Genomic DNA, 27,216 nt, shown 5'->3' on the forward strand with positions numbered 1-27,216 from the left:
TTCCATCTTTAGAAACAAAGGGGAAACTGGACCTTTTTCTATTGCTATGGTTCTATAAGGTCCTTTACTACTACTGAGCTCCAAGGGGATATGCAAACACAAATAATAAATAAATCAGGAGAACTCTACCCTGGCTGGAGAAGAGAGTAACAAACAGGAAGATAGGTCAGTGAATCATTTGTAGGAAGACAATGCTAGGAACTTCAGCTCTTCACATGGCTGCCAGCCCTACAGAGGGCAACACAATAAGAACTAAGACAGCCACTCCAGACTGGTACAGCTGGGGAATCTTCAGGCCTTTCCCTAGGTCCCACATCAAGTGTCAGATTCCATTCCAGATACGATACATGAGAGGGAAGACAAGTGCAAACTTGGCTGTGTAGATCAGTGACGGCCCCAGACACAGGAACTTCACACAGTCCGAATGAATCTCAAAGTTCCCAGGGACCAACAGGGCTGACAAGCCAAAAAGAGACCCCTACACCTAAGGCCACACCAGTACCATGGTGGCAAAGAGACATCACTATGGGAAGAGACCGACTGTAGATAGTGATATGGGGAGACAGAGGACGGCTTAAACAGTATTCTTATTCCTGAACCTTTCCATCTCTTCTTTGGCTGTAGTTCCCAAAGGGATAGCATTTCTGACACAGAGCTGAGGCTTAAGGTGGGCACGGAGGCAATGATGGCCAACGTATCTCGACAAGAACATAGCCATCCTGGGTTCCGGCCTGGATGGCAGTAAAGCTTTTTGAGTCTATATAATCGATAATATTGTAGCAAAGCTTAAAGAAATTAAGTTAGTTTTCATTTTAAAAAGGGGACTAAAATTCTAGATGTTTTCAACAAAATATGTATAGAATGAAGTGAGTTGTCAGCATTCTGAGAGTTGTGTCTTACTCTCACAGTCAAGTTATATGTGGATTTTTGGCTACACAGGGGTTGTCCCCGCTTGCCCCTGCATTGTTCAGGGGTCAAACTATATGACTTATGAACTCTACACTGGAAAGTATTTCAACTAAATTACATTCTACAAACATCTGTTGAGTAAATACGAGGTACCTTCCGATCTCACCATGACATTAAACAATTTGTTTAAATAGTTACTGAGTTGACAATTTCACAGTGGGTAAATACAAAGGGGAGTTCAGAGAAATTTGTCCCTTTGTAATCTTTAGAACTCTCCCCCTCCTTCTCCCTCAGCACAGCGTGAACCCCTGGGGGCACATGCTGACATGCTGCAGCTGCTTGTTGACCCAGATCAGGCCCTGTCTTGTCACCAGTCTACACCACCATGTACACCTGCACACCCCTGGCCTAACCCTCATCACCAACCTTCACTGCAGTGTGCCCACCTGCTAGGAGAGTGTGCAGCCCCAGGAGAGCACACCAACAGAAACAGAGTAGAATGGTCTTGGGGGAAGGGGAAATAAGGAGTTGCTATTCAGTGGGCAAAGAGTTTCTGTCGTGTAAGATGGAAAGTTCTAGAGATCTGCTGTACAACATTGTAGTTGTACAGTGTATAGTTAGCAATACTGTATTGTGCACCTAAAAATGTGAGGGGAAAGATCTCATATTAAGTGTTCTTACCACAACATAGGAAGGAGGGAAGGAAGGAAGCAGGAGGGAGGGAGGGAGGGAGGAAGAAATTAGCCACAATCAAATGACCAGTTGCAGAAACAAGGGCTGTAGTTATCATGAACAACTACATTTTGTTATGAGCGTGTGTGTTTGTGATCTTTGTTACAGGGTATCAGTGAGAAGAGTAAATAAACATACCCAAGGACTTGACATCTTCTTTTGGCTAAAGGGTTAGTTCATTTTGTTTTTTGGGTTTTTTTTTTTTTTAGTACGTACACACGATAGTTGTATCATGTTAAATAGAAGTATGACTTTGTTATTTATTTGGAGATTAAGTATGATTTAAGGAGATGTGTATGGGTGCCAAGTTTATAAGGGGTGGACTGTAATGGTTAGTATTCTGTACCAACTTAGCTAGGCTATAGCACCCAGTTATTTAATCAAATACTAATCTAAATGTTGCTGTAAAGGTATTTTTGGAGATGTGGTTAACATTGACAATCAGCTGACTTTAGGTTGACACATTGATTCACTCTAGACACATAAATTCCCATTGAAGTAAATACTGTAACAATTCATTACCCTTAACAGATGAAAACATGGGATTCCAGAGGCTAACTGATATGCCCAATAGCACATGGATAGTAAGCCCCAGAGTTGGAATCTGAACTGACATACTAGCTCCAGGGTCTGAGCTCTTAACCACCACACTATGCTGCCTCTAACTGAAGTAGGTCTATGTGAACTGATGTGAAACAGTCTCCAAGTTATCCTAGTAACTCAAAAATTGAGGTGCACATCAGGAAGTACATTAGTGCTAACGTGTACGATCAAAAGTATCTAATTTAGTTTGATCATTATTCTCCCTGCGTTTTATGAAGGTGTGCTGCACTGTCTGTTGGTATCCAGGGAGGATTATACATTCTGAAAGCATTCTGACTCCAAACTCTTTGCAGATGATTGGATGTCTCTCTCTCTGGGAAATTTTAAGATTTAATCTAAGCAATCAAAAGTTTTATGATTGTTGTGCCTTAAGATAATTTTTTTTAAAGACTTCATTTATTTATTTGAGAGAGAGCACAAGAGGGAGGAGGGGGAGAGGGAGAAGCAGGCTTCCCGCTGAGGATGGAGCCTGACACAGGGCCTCGATCCCGGGACTCCAGGATCATGACCTGAGCTGAAGGCAGTCGCTTAACCAACTGAGCCACCCAGATGCCCCGAGATAATTTTTCTTTCATTGTGCTATGAGCTTTGTAGATCCCTTCTACCTAGGTATCAGTATATGGAAGTTTCTTCTCTGGGGATATTTGGTTTCTTTAGGAAAAAAAATCCTATAGTCTTCTGTTACCTGGCTGCTGGGTTACTGGGAGCAGAATGGAAGAGCTAAGGATCCCAGAAATCAATATGTGGACCATTGCCCAATGCCCAGATTTTCATCCTGGTACCTCATTCTGTCCTTACGATGCCAACTGTCCCAGGTCTGGGGTGTCTGAGGAGTTTTGGTTTCTCTAGAACAACAGGTTTCAACCTGGGGTGATTTTTATCCACCCCCACCCCAAAGGACCATTTGGCAGTGTCTTAAGACATTATTTGTTGACATTAACTTGGGGGTGCTACTGGCATCTAGAGGGTAGAGGCCAGGAATCCTGTTAGACATACACAATGCACAAAACAGCTCCCCACTACAAATACTAGTCCAAAACACCAACAGCACCCAGAGAATCCCTATTCCAAAGAGTAAACTTCCTATATCCTATGGGAACAAACATCATGTGACTGCAAAGGACAGTGTAAAAACAGATGTGGCAACAGCTATGACTGCAGAATTTCAACACACTGTACTGTTTTTAGCTCCATCTATGCCTTGTCTTCTTTGAGAATTGGTACTTCCAAATCCTGAATCCTGAATCTCTGAAGGATTCTGTGTAAGTAATGTGACTTCCTTCTCACAGGTAAACCTCCTCTGCAGACATTTGGGTTGTAAATTCCTTCGCTCTCCTAAATTAGTTACTATTCCTCCATCTGCTTTTTTGCCTTTCACAAATAGATTGATATCTTTTTTTTTAAAGATTTTTATTATTTTTAAATAATCTCTACACCCAACATAGGGCTGGAACTCACAAACCCGATATCAAGATCAATATCTGAGTAAATATTTTTATTTAAAAATTTTTTTTCTAAGTAAGCTCTGTGGCCAACATGGGGCTTGAACTAGTGACCCTGAGATCAAGAGTCACATGTTCCACTGACTGAGCCAGCCAGGTGCCCCTAGATTGAAATCTTTTATTGGCTAATCCTTCTAAGTCCTTTCTTTGAAAATTGGTACTTGTTTTCAAGTCCCTCAGAGTCACCTTAGTTTGGTTTTGGAAGCAGATACAGATGTGTGTATTAACCTCTCATACTTCACCGGCATTCCTTCAAAGATGAGCTTTTATAAAGAACTTACTTGTAGGGGCACCTGGGTGGCTCAGTCATTAAGCGTCTGCCTTCGGCTCAGGTCATGATCCCAGGGTCCTGGGATCGAGTGCCACTTCGGGCTCCCTGCTCAGTGGGGAGCCTGCTTCTCCCTCTCCCACTCCCCCTGCTTGTGTTCCCTCTCTCGCTGTGCCTCTGTCAAATAAATAAATAAAATCTTTAAAAAAAATTTTCTAAGCAAGCTCTGTGCCCAACATGGAGCCTGAATTCACAACCCTAAGATCAAGAATCCCATGCTGTACCAACCAGGCATCCCCATCTATCTGAGTCAATTTTTTTTTAAGTAGGCTCCATGCCCAGCAGAGCCCAATGTGGGGCTTGAGCTCATCATCCTGAGATCAAGACTAAGATCAACAGTGAGACACTTAACCGACTGAGCCATCCAGGCACCCTATCTGAGTCAATATTTTAATAACATACAAGTAAATTCCTTTTTTAAAAAAAAAGATTTTATTTATTTGACAGAGAGCGAGACAGCGAGAGAGGGAACACAAGCAGGGGGAGTGGGAGAGGGAGAAGCAGGCTTCCCGGCTGAGCAGGGAGCCCGAAGTGGCACTCGATCCCAGGACCCTGGGATCATGACCTGAGCCGAAGGCAGACGCTTAACGACTGAGCCACCCAGGTGCCCCTACAAGTAAATTCTTTATAAAAAGTTCATCTTTGAAGGAATGCCGGTGAAGTATGACAGGTTGATATACACATCTGTATCTGCTCCTTCCAACACCACAGTAAGATGACTCTGAGGGACTTGAAAACAAGTACCAATTTTCAAAGAAAGGACTTTGGGGAGTGGCGGGCAGAGGGAGAAGCAGGCTCCTGCTGAGCAAGGAGCCCGATGCAGGACTCGATCCCAGGACCCTGGGATCATAACCCAAGACGAAGGCAAACGCTTAACCGACTGAGCCACCAAGGCATCCCAAGAATTTTGTTTTTAATTAAAGATTTTATTTATTTGAGAGAGAGAGCACAAGCTGGAGGGGAGAGGCAGAGGGAGAGGGAGAAGCAGACTCCCCACTAAGCAGGGAGCCCGATGCAGGGCTCGATCCCAGGACCCTGGGATCATGACTGAAGGCAGATGCTTAACCGACTGAGCCACCCAGGTGCCCCTGGATGCAATTATTTGACAAAATAACTGCCCAACATATGGCCCAACATAGAGAAATAATAGTACAAGTTCCCACTGGATTTATCCATCTGTTCAAGTACATCGGGAGATTCAGTGGTTCTTATACCTGACCTATCAAAATTATGCTAGACTCAAAATAAAATAGTGTTTCCTAGAACCATGAAGTTATATTTAAATATAGTATTGGGAAGATGGCTACCAGTAACCCAGCTGCCAGAGGACTTGGAGCCTCCTGACCCTGGGAGTAATGAAGAGGCTTTATAGCGTCCATGACACCCTTCAAAATGTCTACAAAAAAGCAAGTGGTGAATATAAGTGAATTCTTCCCCGAAAGAACTATGGCCTCCAAAAGGTTAAGAATCATCCCTTAGGGGTAGAAAAAAGGGCAGACACTAGATGAAATTTGCTTCTTCCTACAGCTCCCTAAACCACATGCTTAACCACAAATCATCACTCCTCATCCAGACCACTTGAAACTGGTGGTTCAGACCAAATTCCACAGAAAATTATTTGAATGTCACTCCGTCTGATCTTCTGGACTCTACCCATTTAGGGTCCTAAGTCTTACCCACTAACCAATTTCTCCATTCCACCCAGTGTTATAGACAGTAGTTGGTTAAAGCAATTGTAATTTCAGAGGAAGAAATGTCCTTTTGTTCTCTGAGAGTACCACTTTTCCAAATGTTCTAGAATCTTCCCTCTTCCCTTTCACTGGAAATGTCACACCTACACTTATGTCTTTATGCCTTTATTTCCTTCCCATGCAATTCTGCCACTTCACCCAACCACCATTTAAATCTGTCACCCAGATCTTTTCCCACTTCTGTTTAACTTCTCAGAACATCTCCCATCACTGAAATTTCTCCCACCATCATCTCCTTCCTTCTAAACTGCTCTCTTCAATTAGGACTCACCGGCAAATCCTCTTAACCCATCCAAAGGCTGCCCAGGTGTCCACCTTCCTAACTAAATCTGATCTATTCCTTCTTTTTAATGTTTTTTTGTCTCCTTTGGCTTCTATGGACCTGCCGAACTGATTATATTCCTAGATCCATGAGAACACAGAAAGGGAGACAATCTTCATGTAATTTTGACTCCTCTATCATCAAACTCCTCTACATTTCCATGGCTGTAATGATTATCCAGACTCTCAGATGCTAGGTCTAGAAATTAGAGCTCTCCAGCAGGGAACCAAACACTCCAGGGAACTCCAGTATAATTTCCCGCAAATATCACCTGCAATCACATCCTTGTTCTTGCTCAAATTTCCAGCTAATCAAATGAAACATTTCTAATTCAGTATTCAGATCACTCCATAAATACCAAACTCCAATTCCATATCAGTCATAAGCCCAATTTTATTTTTTTAAGATTTTATTTATTTATTTGAGAGAGAGAGAGCACAAGAGGGGAAGAGAGGGAGAAACAGGCTCCCCGCCAAGCAGGGAGCCAGTCAAGGGGCTCGATCCCAGGACCTTGGGATTATGACCTGAGCCAAAGGCAGACGCTTAACCAACTGAGCCACCCAGGCGCCCCTAAAGCCTAATTTTACTAAACTATTTAAAGCCCTCTGCTCCCTCTAGGCCAGTCTCCTTGCCAATCCACTTGTCCAGAGTGGGCATGTCTTCACCCCATCTGAAATTCCCTTCCCCATCCTTCATAGCCTATGTATGCCAGCACTTAAATTTTTTTAAAGTTTATTTATTTATTTGGGGGGAAGGAGGGGCAGAGGGAGAGGGAAAGAGAATCCCAAGCAGACTCTGAGCTGAGCACAGAGCCTGACATGGGGCTCGATCTCATGACCCTGAGATCATGACCTGAGTCAAAACCAACAGTCCGACGCTTAACCAACTGCGCCACCCAGACACCCCTCCGCCATCACTTCTTTTAAGTACAGTGAGATTGCACTATGTTCAATCATCAATTACAGCTTCACCTGAGAGCATGGTATTTTGTATGTGCTGCTCTTTAAAAATTGCAATTATTTCATCCAAGATGGAAGAATATGTATATTCTGCCTTTCTTCAGTTACACCTTTACCGCATACCAAACAGGGACCATATGTTTTATCACTCTCTACCCTTACAAGACTGGAAGTCCCCCGTGATGCGTAGTGTAGGTCCCTGCACACAGTACCTGCTGCTGCAAGTGCTTTTCAAGTAGTAGTATTTGCCCCCTCACCTCAATGCCACCAGAAAGAACAAAATGATGCACCTCACGGCCCAATTCACACTTGTCCCGCTCCATTTTGACCAGAGAGAGTCAAAGAAGTTCCAGTGATTGTTAGTGTTCATGAATTCTTAGTATTCCTTTACTCTCTCCAAAACAAAAACTATTTAAATCAGCAGTATTGAAAGTATGGCTTTCCTAGACAGAATGGGTAGGAAAGGAGAAAGTATGGTAAGCTTAATAGGGGAAGCCTCATCTACCTAATTAAAAACAACCAGAACAAACTTGTTGAGCACACTTATACCTATGTCAAGTCCTGCATGAGGCTTTGGGATCATAAAGATAAGTATTACATGGTCCCTACATTGGAGGTGAAACTTCTACTGCACATATAAAATAATTCTCTATACTGAACTCAGAAAGAGATGGAGAGAAAAACCTGACTATAATTAGAGACAGCAATCATTCCTTACACTCATATTATCATTTTGGTGTTTATAATCAATTCACAATTGATTTTTTAAAACTACATAAAATTATATATTGAAAATATGCCTCAATAAAAGTGGCTACATAAAAAAGATTTTCAGACATTCCAAAATGAAGTAAATTCATCACAGCACCCACACTGATTATGACTAAAATAAACTGTTCACGCTGAAGGAAAATGCTCCCAGATGGAAGCATGGATCTGTAGGAAGGAATGAAGACCACTGGAAAGGGTCACGTGTGGGAATTACTTACATAAAATTGTTTAGAATATCATAGACTAGTTTTTAAATCTCCTTTAAAGACTATTGTTGGGCTTAAACATAGGTAGAAATAAAATATATGATAACAATATAAAAGATGGGAGGCAGGAAACGGAAGTAAGCTACCGTAAGGTTTCTACACCATGCTTGATATAGTACAATATTACTTAAACATGGATCACATTAAGTTGATGCTGTAAATTATAAACCACTGAAAAACAACAACAGAAAAAATAGAGCTAATGAATAATTAAGATCAAATGGAACCATAAAAAATAAACAATTGATCCAAAAGAATGCAGGTTATTTTTTTTTTAAGATTTTACTTACTTACTTACGTACTTATTTATTTATGAGAGATACAGAAAGAGAATGCACACAAGCAGGGTGAGTGGCAGAGGGAGAGGGAGAAGCAGGCTCCCCACCGAGCAGGGAGCTCCACGTGGGGCTCAATCCCAGGACCCTGAGATCATGACCCGAGCTGAAGGCAGAATCTTCAACCAACTGAGCCACCCAGGTGCCCCTAGGATGCAGGCTGAACAAGAAAACAACAAAAATGACTCTGAGAAAACCAGTAGCAGGATGCCATTTACCCAATGACATCAAAAATTAAATGAAATAGAAATGGTCAAAACCCAAAAGTAGAGATTGTCAGACTGAATGAAAAAGCAAGACTCAAACAAGGGTTTTCTTCAGAAAACCAACTCTAAATATAAAGACACAGAAAAATTAAAAGAATGTAATATTCAAACACTGATCAAAGAAAGCTGGGCTGGCTATTTTAATGTCAAAGTAGATTTCAGAACAGGGAATACTACCAGAGATAAAGATGTTCATTTCATAATCACAAAGGAGTTACACCTCATTACAAAATAAAAGAATCTTAAATGTATAAACACCTAAAACAGAGCTTTAAAAGATGTAAAACAAAACTGATAGAACTGAAAGAACAAGACAAATTCATGATTACAGCTAGAGATTTCAAGTGTCCACTCTCAGTAAATGATTGAACAAGCAGACAGAAAATCAGACAGAAGACTTGAGCCTAATTACTTTGAACCTATTGATCAACTTGACCTAACTAATTTAGTCTCCTAAACAGCAGAATACACATTCTCTTAAAGTACATACAAGTACGTTCACCAGTACAGACCACGATCTGGAAGAAAAAAGAAACTGACAGTTGGTCACTTGAAAAGGATTTAATTCTAATTCGAGTGGAATTGAATTAGATATCAGTAACAGAAAGATAGCTGGAAAACCACCAAATATTTAGATATTAAACACAATGCTCCTGAATATTCCAGGGGTCAGAGAAGAAATCACAGGAGAAACTGAAAAACTATTTTGAAATGAATGAAAATGAAAACACAGCGTATCAAACTTGTGGCATGTGGGCCAAAGGAGTGTTTACAGGGAAATATATGCCTCTAAATGCTTGTATTAGAAAAGAAAAAAGTCTCAAACCAATGACCTAAATGTCCACCTCAAAATAACTAGAAAAAGATCAAACTAACCCAAGGCAAAGAGAAAGAAGGAAATAATAAAGATGACTACAGAAGTCAAACAGAAGCCAGAAAGAAGACTCATCAAGAGGACAGGACACAAGTGACAATGCAGGGTCCCCACATCAGGAGGAGTGAGTGAGTTGGCTGAAGTTCTCGCAGCGAGGAGTGGTGGAACTGGTTGCCCTGAGGAAAAAAGCTCAGTTCCTTTCAGAGTGGGATGAACCCAGGGGCGTGGAAGTCTGGCTGAGGCAGGTCTCTCCTCATCAGAGTCCCCAGGCATTCAGATCCTTCTCAGGAGGGACGACTCTCCCATGGCAGACAGGTATAGTGGGGAGAAGAGGGGACAGCGGTAAAAACAGGATTCCAATGTGCCCAACACACTGGAGCACAAAAATAACATGGCATCTCCTCAGCCGTAAGAAGAAGCCCAGAGCCTGGATTCATTCTGCTCGTGGCTCGTTGTGCTTCAGTCTCTCTACTGCCCTTGGCCTTTGCCTATCTGCACCACCAATGACAGCAGGAAGGGGATGGATGGGCTCAAATCAAATCAAGGGCGTGCTGAGGGACAAACCAACAAAGGCCCACCACAAGATAATTTACCCAGCTCTCAGCTATACGGTACACACATGACAGGAAGCAGCTAGATCTGTGCTCCTGTAACACAGACCAAGGCAAGAAGGCACAGATTATTTTATTTATCAGAGTTTAATGGCCCACACTGTACTCTTCCCTCCCACGGCTAGGCTCTGCTCACCTGTGTTTCAGCGAGGAGTGACCACACGCCAGGCCTTGAACAGTAGCCTCTGACCACGAGCAGACCAGTCGCCTTTCTCCTCAGACTCCAGGATCTCCTGCAGAAGCTGGAATGAGGTAGACTACTTTTTGTTTAAACTCCTGTTGCTCCCGTAGCTCTCATACACGTCAGATTCTTGGCCTATGCCAAGGTTGCCAAGAGGGTAATGCTTTAATCTGTGAAGAGTGGATGGAAAGTCACCATGTGTCAGAAGTTAGAAACAATTCACCATGCATCTCCCTTCAGAGAACATTCAACACAAACCTCAGGATTATATACATGTAATCACGATGGAGGAAACCCTCTCTTAATTCAACAGATGTTTCTGCCAAGGTTTTGAGGCATATTTACCACCAAATCTGGCTGTTGCTTCAATGCAGTGTGTGTGTTCGGCTGAATAGTTTCAGCAATTCAAGTCCTTGTTGGCTTAATCCCACTGGACAGAGACACTCTAATTCTTTTCAAATTGATTCGATGACATGGCATCAGGAGAATATTTAGAGGGAGGAGGGCAGTCAGCCCCAACCTAACCACTGCAACAAATCCCCTCATGCTCTCAGTCCTTGGCCACAGGCGTTCTTTTTTTTTTATATATAGTTTTTTTTATTATGTTAGTCACCATACATTACATCATTAGTTTTTGATGTAGTGTTCCATGATTCATTGTTTTCGTACAACACCCAGTGCTCCATGCAGTACGTGCCCTCTCTAATACCCATCACCGGGCTAACCCATCCCCCCACCCCCCTCCCCTCTTGAACCCTCAGATGGTTTCTCAGAGTCCATGGTCTCTCATGGTTCGTCTCTCCCTCTGATTCCCCCCCCCTTCATTTTTCCCTTCCTTCTAATGTCCTCTGTGCTATTCTTTATGTTCCACAAATAAGTGAAACCATGTGGTAATTCTTTCTCTGCTTGACTTATTTCACTTAGCATAATCTCCTCCAGTCCCATCCATGTTGATGCAAATGTTGGGTATTCATCCTTTCTGATGGCCGAGTAATACTCCATTGTACATATGGACCACATCTTCTTTATCCATTCATCTGCTGAAGGGCATGTCGGCTCTTTCCACAGTTTGGCTATTGTGGACATTGCTGCTATGAACACTGGGGTGCATATGGCCCTTCTTTTCACTACATCTGTGTCTTTGGAGTAAATACCCAGTCTTGCAATTGCTCGGTCATAGGGTAGCTCCATTTTTAACTTTTTGAGGAACCTCCATACTGTTTTCCAAAGTGACTGCACCCACAGGCATTCTTCCAGAGCAGAAACCACAATGTTCCCTGTAAATTCCAGTGCATGCTCGTTCATGACCCTATACATTCTAATTCTCATTCGCACCAAGTCCCTGGTTCCCCCCCTATGAAATCGCCTGTTAGTAGGGTTTCTGATGCTCGCAGAGCAATACAATAAATGCATTTTGTAATCTGTAAAGTGCCATCAATGTAAGGGACCATCACACTGGATATACTTTCTAGATGCTACTCTTTCCTTGAGAGCAGAGCTCTTGGAGGTGGACGAGGGGGGCAGGTGAAGGAGCCAACCTTCAGCTCATGCCCAAGGGACTGGGGATACCAGACCACACCTGCCACACTTTCTCCTCCCATTCTGAGCTCCCAGCTTAGGACAATGGGGCTGGCAGAGTTGAGAGGTCTCCTGCTCTAGGGGCCCATTACTGGGGGAGAAGCTCTTTGTTGTCTGGTCAAGGAAGGAGACAGGAGGGCAGCCTACGTCGGTCTGCTCTACGTTAAAAATCTATCTCAAACCCAGTGACTGCCCCGCTCCCGCCTCCACCGCCCTGTACCAGCCTTTCCATTTCTTACCTGGGCCAGGGCAGCAGTCCTACCTGGTCTGTGTCCACTCTTGTCCCCGATGGTGAGGTTTTGACATGGCATAAAAATCAGTTATTTGAATGGGTAAGTCAGTTTAAGGTATGTCCCTGTGAAAAAACCCTCCAAATAAATCCCATCTCAGGAAAAAACAAAAAAAAATTCCGAAGTTTCTGTCATGGTTGTCACAAATTGGTTTTCCCAGGAAGCAAACTGTGACCCGGGGCTAGTGAGAGGAAAGTTTAGGAGGGGTGCCCTTGGGACCATGACCTGGGGTGGGGGTTGGGGAGGGAGGGAGGGAAGCAGAATTGGGCGGGGAGAGAAGTTGGCTATGAGCAATACAGCTTTAAGGGAGGCCTCAGAGGACGCCTACAAAGCTGTCCAGGGCTGGGGCAGGGGGCCAGGCCCAGATATGCTCACCTCCGCAGGCACTGGACCACCTGGGAAAGGGGCCGTGCGCCAGCTCTCTTCAGGGCAGACACTCCCTGGGAGGGTTGACGGACAGGGCCCTCCACTGGCAACTCTCCGGGCAGCTCGGGGGCCAAGTCCTTGGGTTCTGAAGGGGTATCTGAGTGACGTAGCAAGTGTCAACACTGCGGGAGTCTTCATGTGACTTCTGAAGGCAGCCCCACCCTGATCTGGTGGGCCGGCTTTTCCTGTGGGAAGCTTAGATGAGGAAGGTCACTAGAAGAGGAAGGTCACAACAGCCCCTGCGCCTGAGGTTGGTAACTCAGGCTCATTATCTCCAGTCTCTACCACACATTCTGGATTCCCCTCACCCTCACCCAGCACCTCTGCGTATCTGAGCCTTCCCTGATGGTATGACCCAGAGCCACATCCCTGCAGGTCCCATGTCCTTCTCGGACTGTGGCTGCTGAACATGTCTAGTTGCCGTCAAAATTCCACAAGGGACTACCAAGAGGTGTCTGAGTTTAGCACCTAGGTGATGCCCATCCTGAGCGTGCTTCCCTTCACAGAGCAGAGGGGCTGTCGTGGCAGCTAGCAGCCTGGAGAGAGACTCGTTAGGGAATATCTGAAGGCCCAACTGGGAAAGCTCTCCATCTCTTGTTTGGGAAGCATTCATTTCCTCAGAGGAGTCCCAGAACAGCCAGACAGAAGAGAAGACATCATTTCGTTACAACATAACGAGGTTGATCTTACATTAGCATCAGAGAAAGAGAATTTGGAGCAAACTTCAAAGGAAGGTGAGAACATGGCTCATTCAGATGTCAATCTTCTCACACATGGAGGAGAAGGCCTGCAAATCTCAGAGAAGTGGGGAACCCAAAACAAGAGAGGCCTCAGAAATCTCATCTGGCCTGAGACAGGAACGAGGATGCACGGTGAAATGAGAGAGAGACACCACACTGCCTTGGAGTCTATGCATTTATTGAGTAAAACCAAACTCAATGTCAGACATACTCAATTCGGTTTGGTTCAAATGTGGCTGAGGTCCATTTGCAGCAGAGATGAACTGAGGTAAAGAGAAGACCCAGGGACGCTGGCAAGGGGACATGGAACAGAACAATCCTCTGTTAATTGTAAAAGCAGGCGTCACGCAGCCAGTGAGTCAGTTAGCAGAGGCAGGGAGACGTGGTGTTTAATGAGCAGGGGTAAAACCAAAGTCAGCAAGAACTTTCAGGAGAGGAGAGGGCCAGAGTGTGGAGAGGAGACCTGCGGGGTCACTTGGGGAACACAGTGACCACGTCGTAGCCCTCAGGGGGTGTGACCCGCTCCCGGGCATGCTTTTCACAGTAGATTTGATCCTCCACAAAGAAGTGGCCCTTCTGTTTCAGGTTGGTGCCACAGTCAGTGCACACGTAACACTCAGGGTGACGGTGGCGGTCCCGCAACTTCACGAACACGCCGCTGCAGGAGGGAGGCAGGAAAGGGCTCCGTTAGTGACAAGCACCTGAAGGAGGCACCACAGCCGGGGGGGTCCTTCCACGAGGCCCATCAAAGGGCGGATCAGGGCCTCGGAACCGGCCACACGCATTACTCATGAAGCCCTCCCTCTTCAACAGAGAGGCCCTTTCTCTGGTTTGACATTAGTCACGCCCTAAGGGTTCCGCGGCCAAGGAAAACCTTCACACCTGGCTCTGGACATAAAGGCCCACTTGGCCTCTCAGCTCCATTTTCCAGGCAGGAATTCTTCCCCATCACACCCCAAATGGGCAAACTCTGGCACTTTCCACAGCTGCATGGTTTACCCCACCTGGGGGGCCTCTGACACCGGGGCGAGGCAGATACTCACACAATGCCGGTGCCACATTTGTCACACATGGGCAACTTCTGGGCGTTTCCAATCGATGCAGCCACTTTGGTGACCGGAGCCTTGACACTTCTGAAACCTGAGGGCTTGTTAGGATCCCCTATAATGAGGAAAACACTTGGGTTGGCCAGGAAGGGTGGGGTTGCAGAAGTTTCATTTAGCTTTTTCAGAGTTGCTTATACATAGTACCAGAAAGTTCCTGGAATCAAACGGACCCGACTCTGCTGTGTGATCCTGGAAAAGTTACTTAACCTCTCTGGTCCTCAGTTTCCTTTTCTATAAAACAGGAGCTCATTTCCCCCTTCACCATGGTACAAAAAGATAAAAAAAAAAAAATACACACAAAGCCCTCCCACAGTACCTGGCACCAAGTCGGCCCTCAAAACACAAATTACATTTCATTCTGATTAGATGCATGCACATACGGATATGGGAACTTCAAGATGACTTCTACAGATGGAATAAATAAAGACGCTACCCGATCATCAAAAGGTAGTGTATTCAGATGCTGAAAGAAACCCACATCACAAGAAATACAAAACCATCACAGCAGAGCACCTACAGGCAGCCGGATAAAACCCACCTGCTACAGAGCAGAGCAAGCGACCTCCCTGCAGTCAGCCGTGTCTGCAGCAGATAAGCTGCTGGCTGAAGGGCCGCGCGGTCCAGCACGTCTTCAGAGCACTCAATCGTGGGAGCTCGTTAACAGCGGCCAAAATGACTATTACTGCGTCTATTTGGCCGGTCAGCGGTCTTGTTGTCAGCTGGGACTGGATTGCAAATTCCTGCAGCGCCAGGACCCTGTGTTATACACTTTGCGACATGCCACAGAGCCTCGCATGGAGCTGAGCATATACCGGAGCCTCCATAAACGCACGGAAATGAACGGTGAAATGCCTTGACAAAGGCTTGGATGGTCCCCAGCTCGGCCCGGCATGCTGTGGCCAAGAAGCCAGGGAAGTCTCTACACCCGTGGTTCTGAGCTGGCATGGGGGAGATGGGCCAGGCCCCAGGAGAGACTCCCTAAAATTCACAGACCAGGCTCTTCCCCAGAGCTGCTAACGGAGCATCTCTAGAGGCAGGGGCCCCAGGAGATCCTACTCTATGTCCCCAATTAAAACCCACTTCTTCAGACTAAAAGCAGCTGTTCTCAGATTTTACTGTGCGTCGGAATGACGTGGAAGGCTGACTCCAGTGCAGCTCACTGGGCCTCACCACCAATTTCTACTTCAGTGGGCCTGGGGTAGGGCCCGTGAAGTTGCATTTCTAGTAAGTTCTCAGGTGCTGCTCAGGTGACTGGTCCGGGAACCACGCTCTGGGAACCACTGGACAAGAGCGGTTTCCTGCGTAAGGTGAAGGGCTGGGGAGAGTCGTGCTGTAACCGCAGCCAGGCTGGCCAGTCCTGGGGCTGACCAACCAGGGCCCTGGTTCTCTTGTCCTTCTAGAAAATGGGTCCCCCTATGCCGACTGGTGCTTCCGAACCAGAACTTGAGATGAATCCAAATAAGGAGCCCTGATAGGTGGCTAGGATGGTGGACTGTGTATTTTGTCCACGACTGTGCGTCCCCTCCCTACCCTTGCCATGCATCCCAGTAGGTCAGCGATTCTCTACTGGGGGTGATTTTGTCCCCGGGGGGGAAGAGTTTGGGTTGTCGCAACTGGAGAGCAGTGCTTCTGGGCTCCACTGGGGAGAGGACTTATCTGGCCCCAAATGTCTACAGCATCAAGCTGGGAAACCCTATTCTTGATGGAGTATACGCCCCACGCCACAGACTTTGGGTTTGGCCCCATGACTTGCGTTGGCCAATGGCATGGGAGCAGATGTGAGCCTTGTTCTGGCAGAGGCATGAGGAGCACTTGTGTGGTTTGGTCCTGTCCCCATGGGCTTCCGACCCGTGTCTTAGCAGCAAGGCCCCAAGAGTGACGCCTCCCTGTGCTGGGCTCCTGGCATGGGAAGACTCACGGAGCCAGGCCCAGCCCCACCATACCGGGCCAACCCACAGCCCGACCAGCAGCCCTCATGGAACACGAACAAGAAGTGCATTCTGCAGCCCACTGTGGGCTGACGCCAGGGGCCAGCCTGGGAGATTCTGGTGCCTTATGGAGAACAGCAAGAGGGAATATTTAAAAAGCAGCCTGTTTAAATGGCCCTAACATGGGGTGTGGACAGCGTGGCCTCTCAGCGTTCCCCCATCAGTGCACTAGGGAATTGATGGACACAGATGTCCGTCTGGCGGCACATGAGAGGAGCAGGGGTTAGGAGGCCCCAGGGTTTCCACTGTTTCTAGCTATAAGCTCCACGATTAGGCTTGGGGGAAGGCTTGGTGCTGCCCGGTTAGCTGCCGTGGTGCTTTGGTCACCCCAAGTCCAAGTCCCTTTTTGCCTTCCCAAAACTTCCTCCCTTCCTTGGCCCCAGTCTCAACTTGGTTCATTACAGACTTTTTTTTTTTGCATTAATTGTGATTTTTAAAAAACACTGCAATGAAGTATCATTTTTGTCTTGATTGTTGAGTTTTTGGTGCCCCCTTAAATCTGTACCCAAGGGCAAATGCTTCCCTCCTGTCACCCTAATCCTGGCTCCCTACAGGAATCTCAGAAGGGCCTGGGTGGCCAGCTTCATGCCTCTAAGCATCCTCAACAGGCTCCCTCCTCATGTGCGGGTTCCTGCTGCTGCAGACACCCAGACTGCCTGCCCTGAGAAAGAAGGAAACGCGGCAACTCTGTGGCATCTCTGCGTACCCAGATGGCTTGGAAGGGAAACTGATTGCCCAGGGAACCAGCTGGGTGAGGTTGTGGTCTCAGGTGATGGGGCTGTTTTTCACAATTCATTTGACCAGCAGAAAATTTATAGGTTGCATTTGCAAGAGGGCAGGAGAGAAGGAAGGAGGAATAGGAGAGCCCCACTTGGCAGGAGAATCCACATCCTTTCTCCAAACAAAGAGAAGTAACTGGATGAAACTGGGCCTGGGGCAGGGACAGGGGTCACCTAGTTAGCTCAGTCAGTAGAGCATGAGACTCTTGACCTTAACATCATGAGTTCAAGCCCCAGGTTGAGCGCAGACAAGATTTAAGAGAGAGAGAGAGAGAGAGAGAGAGAGAGAGAGAGAGAGAGAGAGAGAGAGAGAGAAATGGGCACAGCATGGGAGGAGGCAGCCCTGTGCAGGACTAAGCCGGCGCTGTGTTCAGCCCTGCAGCGCCACCTGCTGGCTCCATTTTCTTCTCTCCCTTACAGCCAACACCGCAATCTCAAAGAAATGTCATTTTGTCCTTCTCAACAAGCTTACAGTAAAAATATTAGCGCCCTTTGGGCTCTGGGAAGCTATAAAAATTTCCAAATTTCTCTTTTTCCAGTGAAACTTGCATGTCAAAGCTTTCTGGGAAAAAAGTAAAAATGGGTTCAGTAAGGCACAGCTTTTTTTCTGTCCACTTCACTGCTCGGCAACCTTCCAGAGCTCCACATTACCAAAGAACCAAATTCATGGTCCTCAAGCACCTGGTGGTCCTCCATGGTCTGACTCCAGACCATGTGAGGATTCTCTGCAACCCTGCACACCCTGATACTTCCTGAGAAAGTCTCCAGCTTTCTCATCTCAGAGCCCCCAGCGTCCACTGTTTTCTCAGTCCTTGATGCTTCCTTCAAGTCTCCTCTCATTAAAATTCCCCTTAAATGGCCAGATGGATGATAAACAAGATGTGCTATAGACACACTGTAGAATCTTCAGCCTTAAAAAGGAAGGGAATGCTGACACCTGCTACAATATGGATGAACCTTCAGGACATTATGCAAAGTGAAACATACCAGTCACAAAAGACAAATGCTGTATGATTCCATTCACAGGAAGTGCTTGAAGCAGTCACATTCATGGAAACAGAAAGTAGAGTGGTGGTTTCCACGGGCTGGGGGAGGGGGCTATGAGGAGCTAGTGATGAATGGGTACAGAGCTTCAGTTCTGTAAGAGGGAGTTCTGCGGGTGGGTGGTGCTCATGGTTGCACAATGGTACGGATGTAGCTGATGCCACCAAACTGTGCACTTGAATATGGTTAAGACAGTATATCTTATGTTAGCAGTAGTTCACCACAACTCAAAAATAAAGAATAAAAAGCCTCCTTGTTCCCTGCAAATCTAGAATTTGATCCAGAGTAAGATGAAGTTTGAGAAACCTAGGACCCTTTCTCCTAGTCCAGAGGCTGAATTTCACCCAAAAGGAGAAGACCCACATTGAATCTTTGGAGGTTTATCACCAAACCCTGCTGCAGCCAAGCCTCCCATGTGGGGCCTCACCGTCAGTGGGCCTGGCACTTTATGTGCACCATTTCCCTTAATGCTCCAAACCATCTGTGAAGGGCGCCTGGGTGGTTCAGTCACAGTTAAGCATCTGCCTTCGACTCAGGTCATGATCCCAGGGTCCTGGGATGGAGTCCCACATCAGGCTCCCTGCTCAGCGGGGAGTCTGCTTCTCCCTCTCCCTCTGCCCCTCCTCCCTGCTCATTCTCTCTCTTTCTAATAAATCTTTTTTTTTTTAAAAAGTAGCCATTATTAGCCTCCCTGGACATGTGCAGAAACTAGGGCTTAGAGAGATGGGCAACCCGCTTGTGTTCTCCAGGTGGGTCACAGGCAGATCCTGGATGTCAGTGCTGCGAGGGCAGTGCTACTTTATGAACCTGAGGCCTTCTCAAATGACAATAGCCCTCACTGAGTGCTTTACGATGTACCAGACACTGCCCTGAACTTTGACCATTACATCTCAAATAAAAACAGGCGTGTGAGCTCCTTGGCCCAAGAGCCTTTTGCATGCAGATGTATGAACTAGAACTTACACTGTTTCATTCTGTAAAAATTTACTGCAACTACATATTAAGAGATATGGAAGAGACTATAAGATCCATTATCTCCCTTCTTTTTAGCAAAATTTTCTTTGGAGCAAGAAGATATCCATCCCAGGGAGGACAGAACTGTAATTCTCAGACTCTCCTGCAACTGGATGTGGCCATGTGACTAAATTCTGGTCAAATTAAATGGAATGCTAGGGTGGGAGTTCTGGGAAAGAAAAAGCTGGCTGGTCTGAAAGGAGTCCCCATTCAGCCCTTCTTCCTTCCTGGTGCCTGGATGTGGTCATGATGGCTGGAGCACCAGCTGCCAACTAGAGCCATGAGGTAACCTTGAGAATGGAAGCCACAGGCTTGGTAGATGGAGCACAAGATGGAAGGAGTTCAGATCTTGATGAGCATGGAACTGCCACCTCAGGGCACCTTGGTGAGCCCGGGCTGTAGGTCCTTCTCTGTGACACGAGGGTATTTGACTAGATGAGTTCTGCCGTGTCTATGTCCTAATTTGGGCAGGAATGGACTGACTTTTCCTCTCTTAATTGAAGGGTTTTGCACCCACTTACTCAGAGTAGATAAGTTGTGGTTTCTCACATGTTTTGATAAAACGGGCATCCTCTAGGGTTGATCCCCAAATCACTTGTCTGTTGGCCCTAATACTGGAACTTCATACAGAATATGACTCATTCCTTCCAAAGTGCACAGGTACAACAAGCAAAGGGGGGAAACTGCTGGTAGAACAATGCCCTTTTAGCATAAGAAAACTTCTCCCGTAACTTCCTGGGCTCCTAAACTGTCAATTTCTCTAAGAAGCCTGGGTCTGGGTCTGTCAGTAGGGAACTCTCAGCTCAGGAAGAACTCCCAGGAAGCCAAACCTGGAGCTGGGGACCTGGGGACTGGAGGTTACTCTTGCAGAGGGCGCTCAGCTGTGGCCCTCACTGGTCGCCCCGAGCAAGCAAGTCGCTCCCTCCCTTGGGGCGGGTGAAGCAGGTTTCATTGTCTGCCTCACCAGCTCTGTCTTCACAGGAGGGCACTTCGGGAAAGGAAGAGAGAACAAGGGAAAGCAGGCCTCCGGTGAAACACTTGCGCCTCAGGGAAGGCCAGAGAGCTGAGTGTGGGGGGCTGTCCGCAAGGCACAGCCACACGGGTGGTCCCCGGTGCCTCAGGCATCAGGCTCACTCCCTGGACGAGCTGAGGCTGACCTCGTGCCTCTTGAAAGGTTTGCAAACAAAATCACAGGCATGAAGCACCTCCCGTATGCTGGTCACGGTAGGGGGTGTTTGTGCCGTGAGGACACTGGACCCTCACACCAAGCTTAGAGGAGAGGATTTTGGCCCGACTGACCGAGGAGAAAACAGGCCCGGAAAGGTCACCGGGGAGGATGTGGCCAAACTGGAGGGTTCTCTGGCTCTCAGGAGTCCATGTACCCAAGAGCAAGAACAAAAGCACCGCCCTGCACCCAGCTTCTGTGTTGCTGATTCCTTTTCCTTCTGCTTGTCACAGCCCATGGCCTTCACCCAATCACACACGTCAGCCACCACAGAAGCATGGGATGTAGGCTTAAACCAAACAAACGGCCAAGGGACAGACGAATAGAATCCCACAAGAGTCAAGCTCACCCTGACGTCAGCCTCCTAAAGCTCATGTGACAGCAAACAGCTGGGCAGGTGTGGCTGGGAGCTTGTTCTCTCTCTCTCTCTCTCTGAGCTTTTAGCAGTTTCAAAGCCACGCTTTCCAATGTGCTTCTTCCACCCGCTCAGGGCTGTACTCACCTTTGTTTCAGCCACGACTGACCCTGACCCAGACCTTGCCCAAGAGCCTCTGAACCCATGCATGCACGCAGGGTGGATTACCTTTCTCCTCAGACTCTAGGATTTCCTGCAAAACCAGGAATGAAGTGGATTGCTTGGGGGGCTCATTTAACTCCTGTTTCTCTTGAAGCATCTTGTAAACTTCAGATTCTTTGTCGATGACGAGTCCGCTTGGAGGCTGAGAATGGTCTAAGCTGTAAAGAATGTTTGGAAATTCGTTAGGACATGCCAGAAGTTAGAAAAAAAAAAAAAAATTCGCCAGGCACCCCCTTCCAAGTGACGACAGTCCTGAATCAAAGGGTGGCTAGAAAGGACCTCCCTGGACAGAACCCGCTCTGAACTCAGCCGCAGACCTCCTGCCAGTGTGATGAGGTGCCCGCTGTCGGAGCTGGTTGCTGCTTCAATGCAGTCAGAGGCTATTTTCCCCAAAGAGTTTCACTAATGAGATTACTTTCTGGCCGAATCCTGTGGAAAGGGAATGCTGCACTTCTTTCTTAATTACATAAACAACATTATGTCAAAAGAGAATTCAGAAGAGGAGAAACGTCAACCACAACCTGACCGCCGCAAGCTCGGCTGGGTCCCCTCAGTACGGGCCACACGCATGCTCCTCATGGAGCAGGAAGCAGTGTTCCTTCTTCCTGACGATATGGAAGTCTTTCAAAAGTGCTGTCAGCGAGTGACGGTCTCCATAAACTCTTGCAGCACTCAGGGCCAAGGGCTTCGAGACGGCAGTCTCTGCCTTGCACAGCTCACAGGGCTGGTGGTGAGGGTGAAAATCACCAAGTGCCCTGTGCTCGGTTCCCCAGGGCAGGACAGGCCAAGCTGGGGCCGCGTTTCCCCGCCCCAGGACCTGTTTTCCAGGCTTTTCCAGGAGCCTCGGCTGCCTGGTCTGGGAAGGGGTAAAACGGAAGGAGACTCCAGTCAGCTCTGTTTGCAAAGTCTGTCCCGAGCCCCCTTCTCAGCACGCCCACCCCCACCGTGTGTGTCCAGGCGGCCACCGCGGACCCGCACAATGGACCACCTTTGTCGCTTGTCCCTGCACTGCTGTTCTCAGCCCTGGGACAGTCCTATTTCCAAAAGGAGGCCACAGCGACCTACTAAACACAAGAATCACACTGTGTCGTGATGTGGCTCCAAGTGTTCTCATCTTAGAACCAAATACTTACAGTTTTAATAACAAAATACTAGTTTAATCAATTTCATCTCCTTTGGAGTAAATTTTCATGACAAAACGTAGAAAGGCCCTGAAGAATGCCGCCCTGCTTCTCTCTGCAAACACACGGCCTGCCAGCCAGCCCCTGCCTGCTCGGCTCGCCTCACACCAGCCTCTGTGCTGTTCCAGAACACGGCAGCCTCAGAGCCGCTGCACTTAACTGCTCCCTGCGCCTGGAGGGCTCTGTCCAGGTCGCCCCATGGGGGCCGCGCTCCCCTCCCATCTTCGTTTCTGTCTCTGCTCAGATGTCCCTCCCCGGAGGGCCCCCCACCCCGGCCCCCATTGTATCTCACCCTCGTGCCACGGACTCTAGGTCCATCTGTCTGTTTCCTCACTGCCCCTCTCCCCCTAGACAGCGAGCCCCAGGAGGACAGGAGCGTGGTGTGTCTTGTTCACCAGCACATTCCCAACCCCCCATCAGTGCCTGGCACAGGGCCCCGGGCTCAGCAGGATGAGGGCGTGAAGGGAAACTGCCAAACAGATCAACGTGCAACACCCGCTCCTTGCTCCTATGAGGTCACAGGGGACCTTCCCAGGGGGTGTGCCGGGGAAATGGCAGCCCAGCCTCCTGGGCCCAGATCCCCCCGGCTTCTGAGCCTTGGCTGCTTTTTCAGAAGCTGCCACCCTCTAGGGAAGAGGGACAGTACGCCCGATAGGGCCACAGAGGAAACGTCAGATGGCGGTGCAGGGTACCAATGCAGACGGATAGGTCTGTGCGCAAGCGCGGCGTCATCTGTGGGGAACAGAGCTCTGTCTACCCAGCACGCCAGGCCGCCTCCCAGGTCCAAGGAGGCAGGCAGTGGCCCCCAGCAATCTTTCTCAGCAAGTTGAACCACTCCGTCTGTAGGGCTGAAGCCACTCTCACAAGTGCAAGTCAAGTATGCCAATGACATTTACTCACTCACTGCCCACCCACCCACCCATGTGTCATTCATTCCCATTCCCTTTTAAAAAGAAAACAGGTATATGGGTGATTATAGGGGTGATTCTCCCCAGGTTACCTCTCCCTCTCCTTCTCTTTCATTTTATATATTTTTTAAAGATTTTATTTATCCATTTGGGGGGAGAGAGAGAGAGAGAGAGAGAGAGAGTGCAAGTGCATGCAAGCAGGGGAAGGGGCAGAGGGAAGAGGGAGAATCCCAAGCAGGCTCCACACCCAGCACAGGGGCCCTACATGGGGCTTTGATCTCACAACCCTGAGATCACAACTAAGCCAAAACCAAGAGTTGGACACTCAACCCACTGAGCCACCCAGGGACCCCTCTTTCTCTCTCGCTCCCAGTCAGCCTCCCGGGCACTTGGGTTCTCAGGTCCCCCTGGACGCAGAGTCAGCTGCGTCGATGAAAGCTCAGAGAATGAAAGTGCTTTGCTGTTGCCGGGGAAGGTCAAAACGGAAGTAGAAAGACTCATCAGCGGGTCACTTGTGCTGGCTGCAGTGGGGGGGAGGGAAGCCAGCCACCAGCCCTGTCCACAGCCGCTGGCTGGTCCCTGCCTTTGTCTCTCTCCTTCCCACCTGCTGGGGCCTGTGAGCAGGTGATGGGCCCACCTTGAGGAGTGGTCTTCACAAATGGCCACTGTCTTCCCCTTGGCCCACCTATTCATCCCTGTTGAGTCGTATGCCTGACTCTCTCTGTGGGTCTTGAGTTCTGAGCTTGCCTTATATAAACATATTACATTATTTTTGATAAATATTTTTTCCTATTACACTTAGAACTATTTTAAAATCAAGATCAGACCATGGAATGTTCTTGGGAGAATTCTTCCCCTTCTTTGGTGTATGTGGTTATGTCTGGAAGCCACCAAGGGAACACTAAAAATGACAAAGCTCAAACCACAAGGTCGTCACATATTCTTCCAACACATAGTTTTGTAAAGTATTTCTGTGATTTTAAAAAAAAGGAAAACAATTTACTATTTATTCTCCAATGATTATATTGTTCTACCACTTGACAATTTATAAAACACATTCAATATCCATTCCTTATTTCAAGGACTGATACACCTAATTCAAAAACAGTATCATCAATAAAACAGAGAATAAAAAAGATAAACCCAAAACTCTTAACTACAGAGAGAACAAACTGATGGTTACCAGAAGGGAGGTGGGTGGGTGGCGTGAGAGGGTGCGGGAAACAAGTGATGGGAATTAAGAGGACACTTAACTACACAGGAATTAAAAAAAAAAAAAAAAAAAAAACTTCTTTAAAAAAACAAAAACAAAAACAAAAATAATATCCTGAATATGTTACAAAAGTAATTCTAGGACAAAAACATGCCTAAGAAATGGAGCAAAAAAAAAAGCATTCTCATTTTTATTAACAACAATGGAAGAAAGAATTCTGTAAGTGATTAAGGTTTCAAAAATATAATGGACATGACTGAGTCACCAGGGAAAAAAGTAGGAGGGGGCACTGAAAGTTACCATGTTCTTCTGAACCCAGTCTTTACCATTTAATAACAAAATGCAAGCTTTCAATCAAACTCAACTCCTTCACAAAAACAAACAAAAAACTCAACTCCTTTGGGCTAACTAGACTTTACACTCTTTGTTTCCTAGGTCTTGTTTCTCCCCGAGTCACACTTGGTGTGGAATGTTTAATGTTTTATTAACATGTTACTTACATGTTTCATATTTTCTCCCACTCTTTTAGCCCCGGACCCCCAGGCCTGTCCCCCCATGAGAGCCAGGTGTTCAAGGATGCCAGTGGTCCTTGGAATGAGAAGAAATTTCCAGTCAGCTCGTCTGGCAGAGGAGGATTCTGGAGGCTGAGCCTGCTGACCCTGTGTGACTCCTAGCCAAAGGAGCAGCTAGGGGGAAGGTCAGAAGGTCACAAAGGACCAGAGAACAGCAGCCCCCCGACTCTGGGACATGGATCCACACAGCAGCCCTGGGATGAAAGTCTGTTCTGTCAAAATAATGAGGTGGCCAGACTGGGGACATAAGGGGCTCTTTAATTTTTTTAAAAGCTGGAGCCAGCACCTGTGCAGCAACTTGATAATCCGTATATAAATCCCAACTAAAACAAGCAGGCCGTAAGAAAAAAATCCCCACTGCTGATAAACCTTAATGGCACGTCTTCTCACATAGTCAATCAACTTTGGTTCCTCCCTAAAACAGCCTGTGTGTGTGTGACAAAGTCTGGGACAAAAAGGAGGATTCCTTGAATTGTAAGAAGCATCCAGGCAGGGGGAAGATATTCTCTTCACAAAAATCTCTCTCCCAGGGGCGCCTGGGTGGCTCAGTCGGCTAAGCGTCTGCCTTTGGCTCAGGTCAGGATCCCGGGGTCCTGGGATCGAGCCCCCTGTTGGGCTCCCTGATTATTGGGGAGCCTGCTTCTCCCTCTCCCTCTGCCCCTCCACCAGCTCGGGCTCTCTCTCTCAAATAAATAAAATCTTAAAAAAAAAAAACCTCTCCCAGAAGATGAAGTAGACATATTTTTCCCTATTCCACCCGCTAAGTACAACTAAAATCCCTGGACATCACATATACAAGGAACATGGGACTGGGAAGGAAGCAGAAGGCACACCAGATAGGGGGCTTGGGACCCAAGGAAGAACACCTTGGTGAGTTCCTGGAGTTCCCTTTCTGCCTCACAGATCCCAGACAAGAAGCTGAAGAGGCAGCAACCCAGAAAGGGCAAGGAGTTCAGACAAAAGCTCCAAGGACCTGCTCTCTCTCTAACCAAATGACCGAGAAAGGGGCGGCCAGCCTGACGCAACACTGGGAGGCAAGAACCTTTTTCCTCCAGCCAATGTAGGAAGAGGCCTGTGGGAAGTCTAGCCTTCGACCCTCACCAGGCGGGGATGAGGCACCGCAGGGACCCTCTGGGGTGGCATCAGAAACTCAGTCGGAAGCCTGAGTTTCATCCCTATGCATACGTTCATAATAAGACCAAAAAGGCCTGGTGGGAAGTGAGGACCTTGACCACCACTAAGCAGTAACAAGGCCACCACTCACCTCCAGTGGTGGCAGTGGAGGCCGTGTGGGTCGGCAGACCTCTCGCTCCTGTCCAGGAGTGAGGAGTAGCCCTGAGTAACCTCAGGGGTCTCAGAGGCAGAGTGGGGAAACTGGACTCTACTCCCACCTTGGTGAAGACCACTCCTCAAGGTGGCCCATCACCTGCCTGGGGTCCCTGTCCATCACCCCCTCAAAGGCAGAGGCCAGCCAGTGGCCGTGGACAGGGCTCGTGGCTGGCTTCCCTCCCCCCACTGCAGCCAGCACAAGTGACCCGCTGATGAGTCTTTCTACTTCCGTTTTGACCTTCCCCGGCAGCAGCAAAGCACTTTCATTCTCTGAGCTTTCATCGACACAGCTGACTCTGCTTCCAGCCGGGGACCTGAGAACCCAAGTGCCCGGGAGGCTGACCACAAAAGGGAAAGAAAGAGGAGAGGGAGAGGTAACCTGGGGAGAATCACCCATATACATGTTTTCTTTTTAAAAGGGAATGGGAATGAATGACACATGGGTGGGTGGGTGGGCAGTGAGTGAGCAAATGTCATTGGCATACTTGACTTGCACTTGTAAGAGTGGCTTCAGCCCTACAGACGGAGTGGTTCAACTTGCTGAGAAAGATTGCTGGGGGCCACTGCCTGCCTCCTTGGACCCGGGAGGCGGCCTGGCGGGCTGGGTAGACAGAGCTCTGTTCCCCACAGATGACGCCGCGCTTGCGCACAGACCTATCCGTCTGCATTGGTACCCTGCACCGCCATCTGACGTTTCCTCTGTGGCCCTATTGGGCGTACTGTCCCTCTTCCCTAGAGGGTGGCAGCTTCTGAAAAAGCAGCCGAGGCTCAGAAGCCGGGGGCATTTGAAACTGGATACCCGAAAAAGGACTAGAGGACATGCTGATGGCAAATAA

The 27,216-nt window shown here is 47.6% G+C and overlaps 2 protein-coding genes and 1 pseudogene across 3 annotated transcripts in view; all 3 read right to left on the reverse strand.

Moving 5' to 3' along the window:
• LOC113919561 (cytochrome P450 2C21) overlaps positions 1-11,092 on the reverse strand; it is a 41,966-nt gene extending 30,874 nt beyond the window's left edge. The window contains exons 1-2 of one of the 2 annotated variants that reach the window (XM_027588925.2): positions 10,669-11,092; positions 10,366-10,580 (exon numbers count right to left, since the gene is read on the reverse strand). The gene's annotated coding sequence lies outside the window, so the exon portion shown is untranslated. Of the gene's footprint in view, positions 1-10,365 lie in introns of both variants that reach the window. The other variant, XM_027588918.2, reaches the window with a different exon arrangement.
• Positions 212-718, reverse strand: LOC113919591 (annotated as a pseudogene).
• A 2,509-nt stretch (positions 11,093-13,601) lies between the features above and the next one.
• The window catches only part of PDLIM1 (PDZ and LIM domain 1), a 46,525-nt gene continuing 32,910 nt past the window's right edge, over positions 13,602-27,216 (reverse strand). Inside the window, exons 5-7 of the mRNA XM_027588956.2 lie at positions 21,184-21,335; positions 14,488-14,605; positions 13,602-14,102 (exon numbers count right to left, since the gene is read on the reverse strand). Coding sequence (XP_027444757.1) covers positions 13,916-14,102; positions 14,488-14,605; positions 21,184-21,335 — 457 coding nt within the window. The 3' untranslated portion in view covers positions 13,602-13,915. The remainder of the gene's footprint in view (positions 14,103-14,487; positions 14,606-21,183; positions 21,336-27,216) is intronic.

This window comes from Zalophus californianus, chromosome 15 (assembly GCF_009762305.2).
Source record: "Zalophus californianus isolate mZalCal1 chromosome 15, mZalCal1.pri.v2, whole genome shotgun sequence".
Lineage (NCBI taxonomy): Eukaryota > Metazoa > Chordata > Mammalia > Carnivora > Otariidae > Zalophus > Zalophus californianus.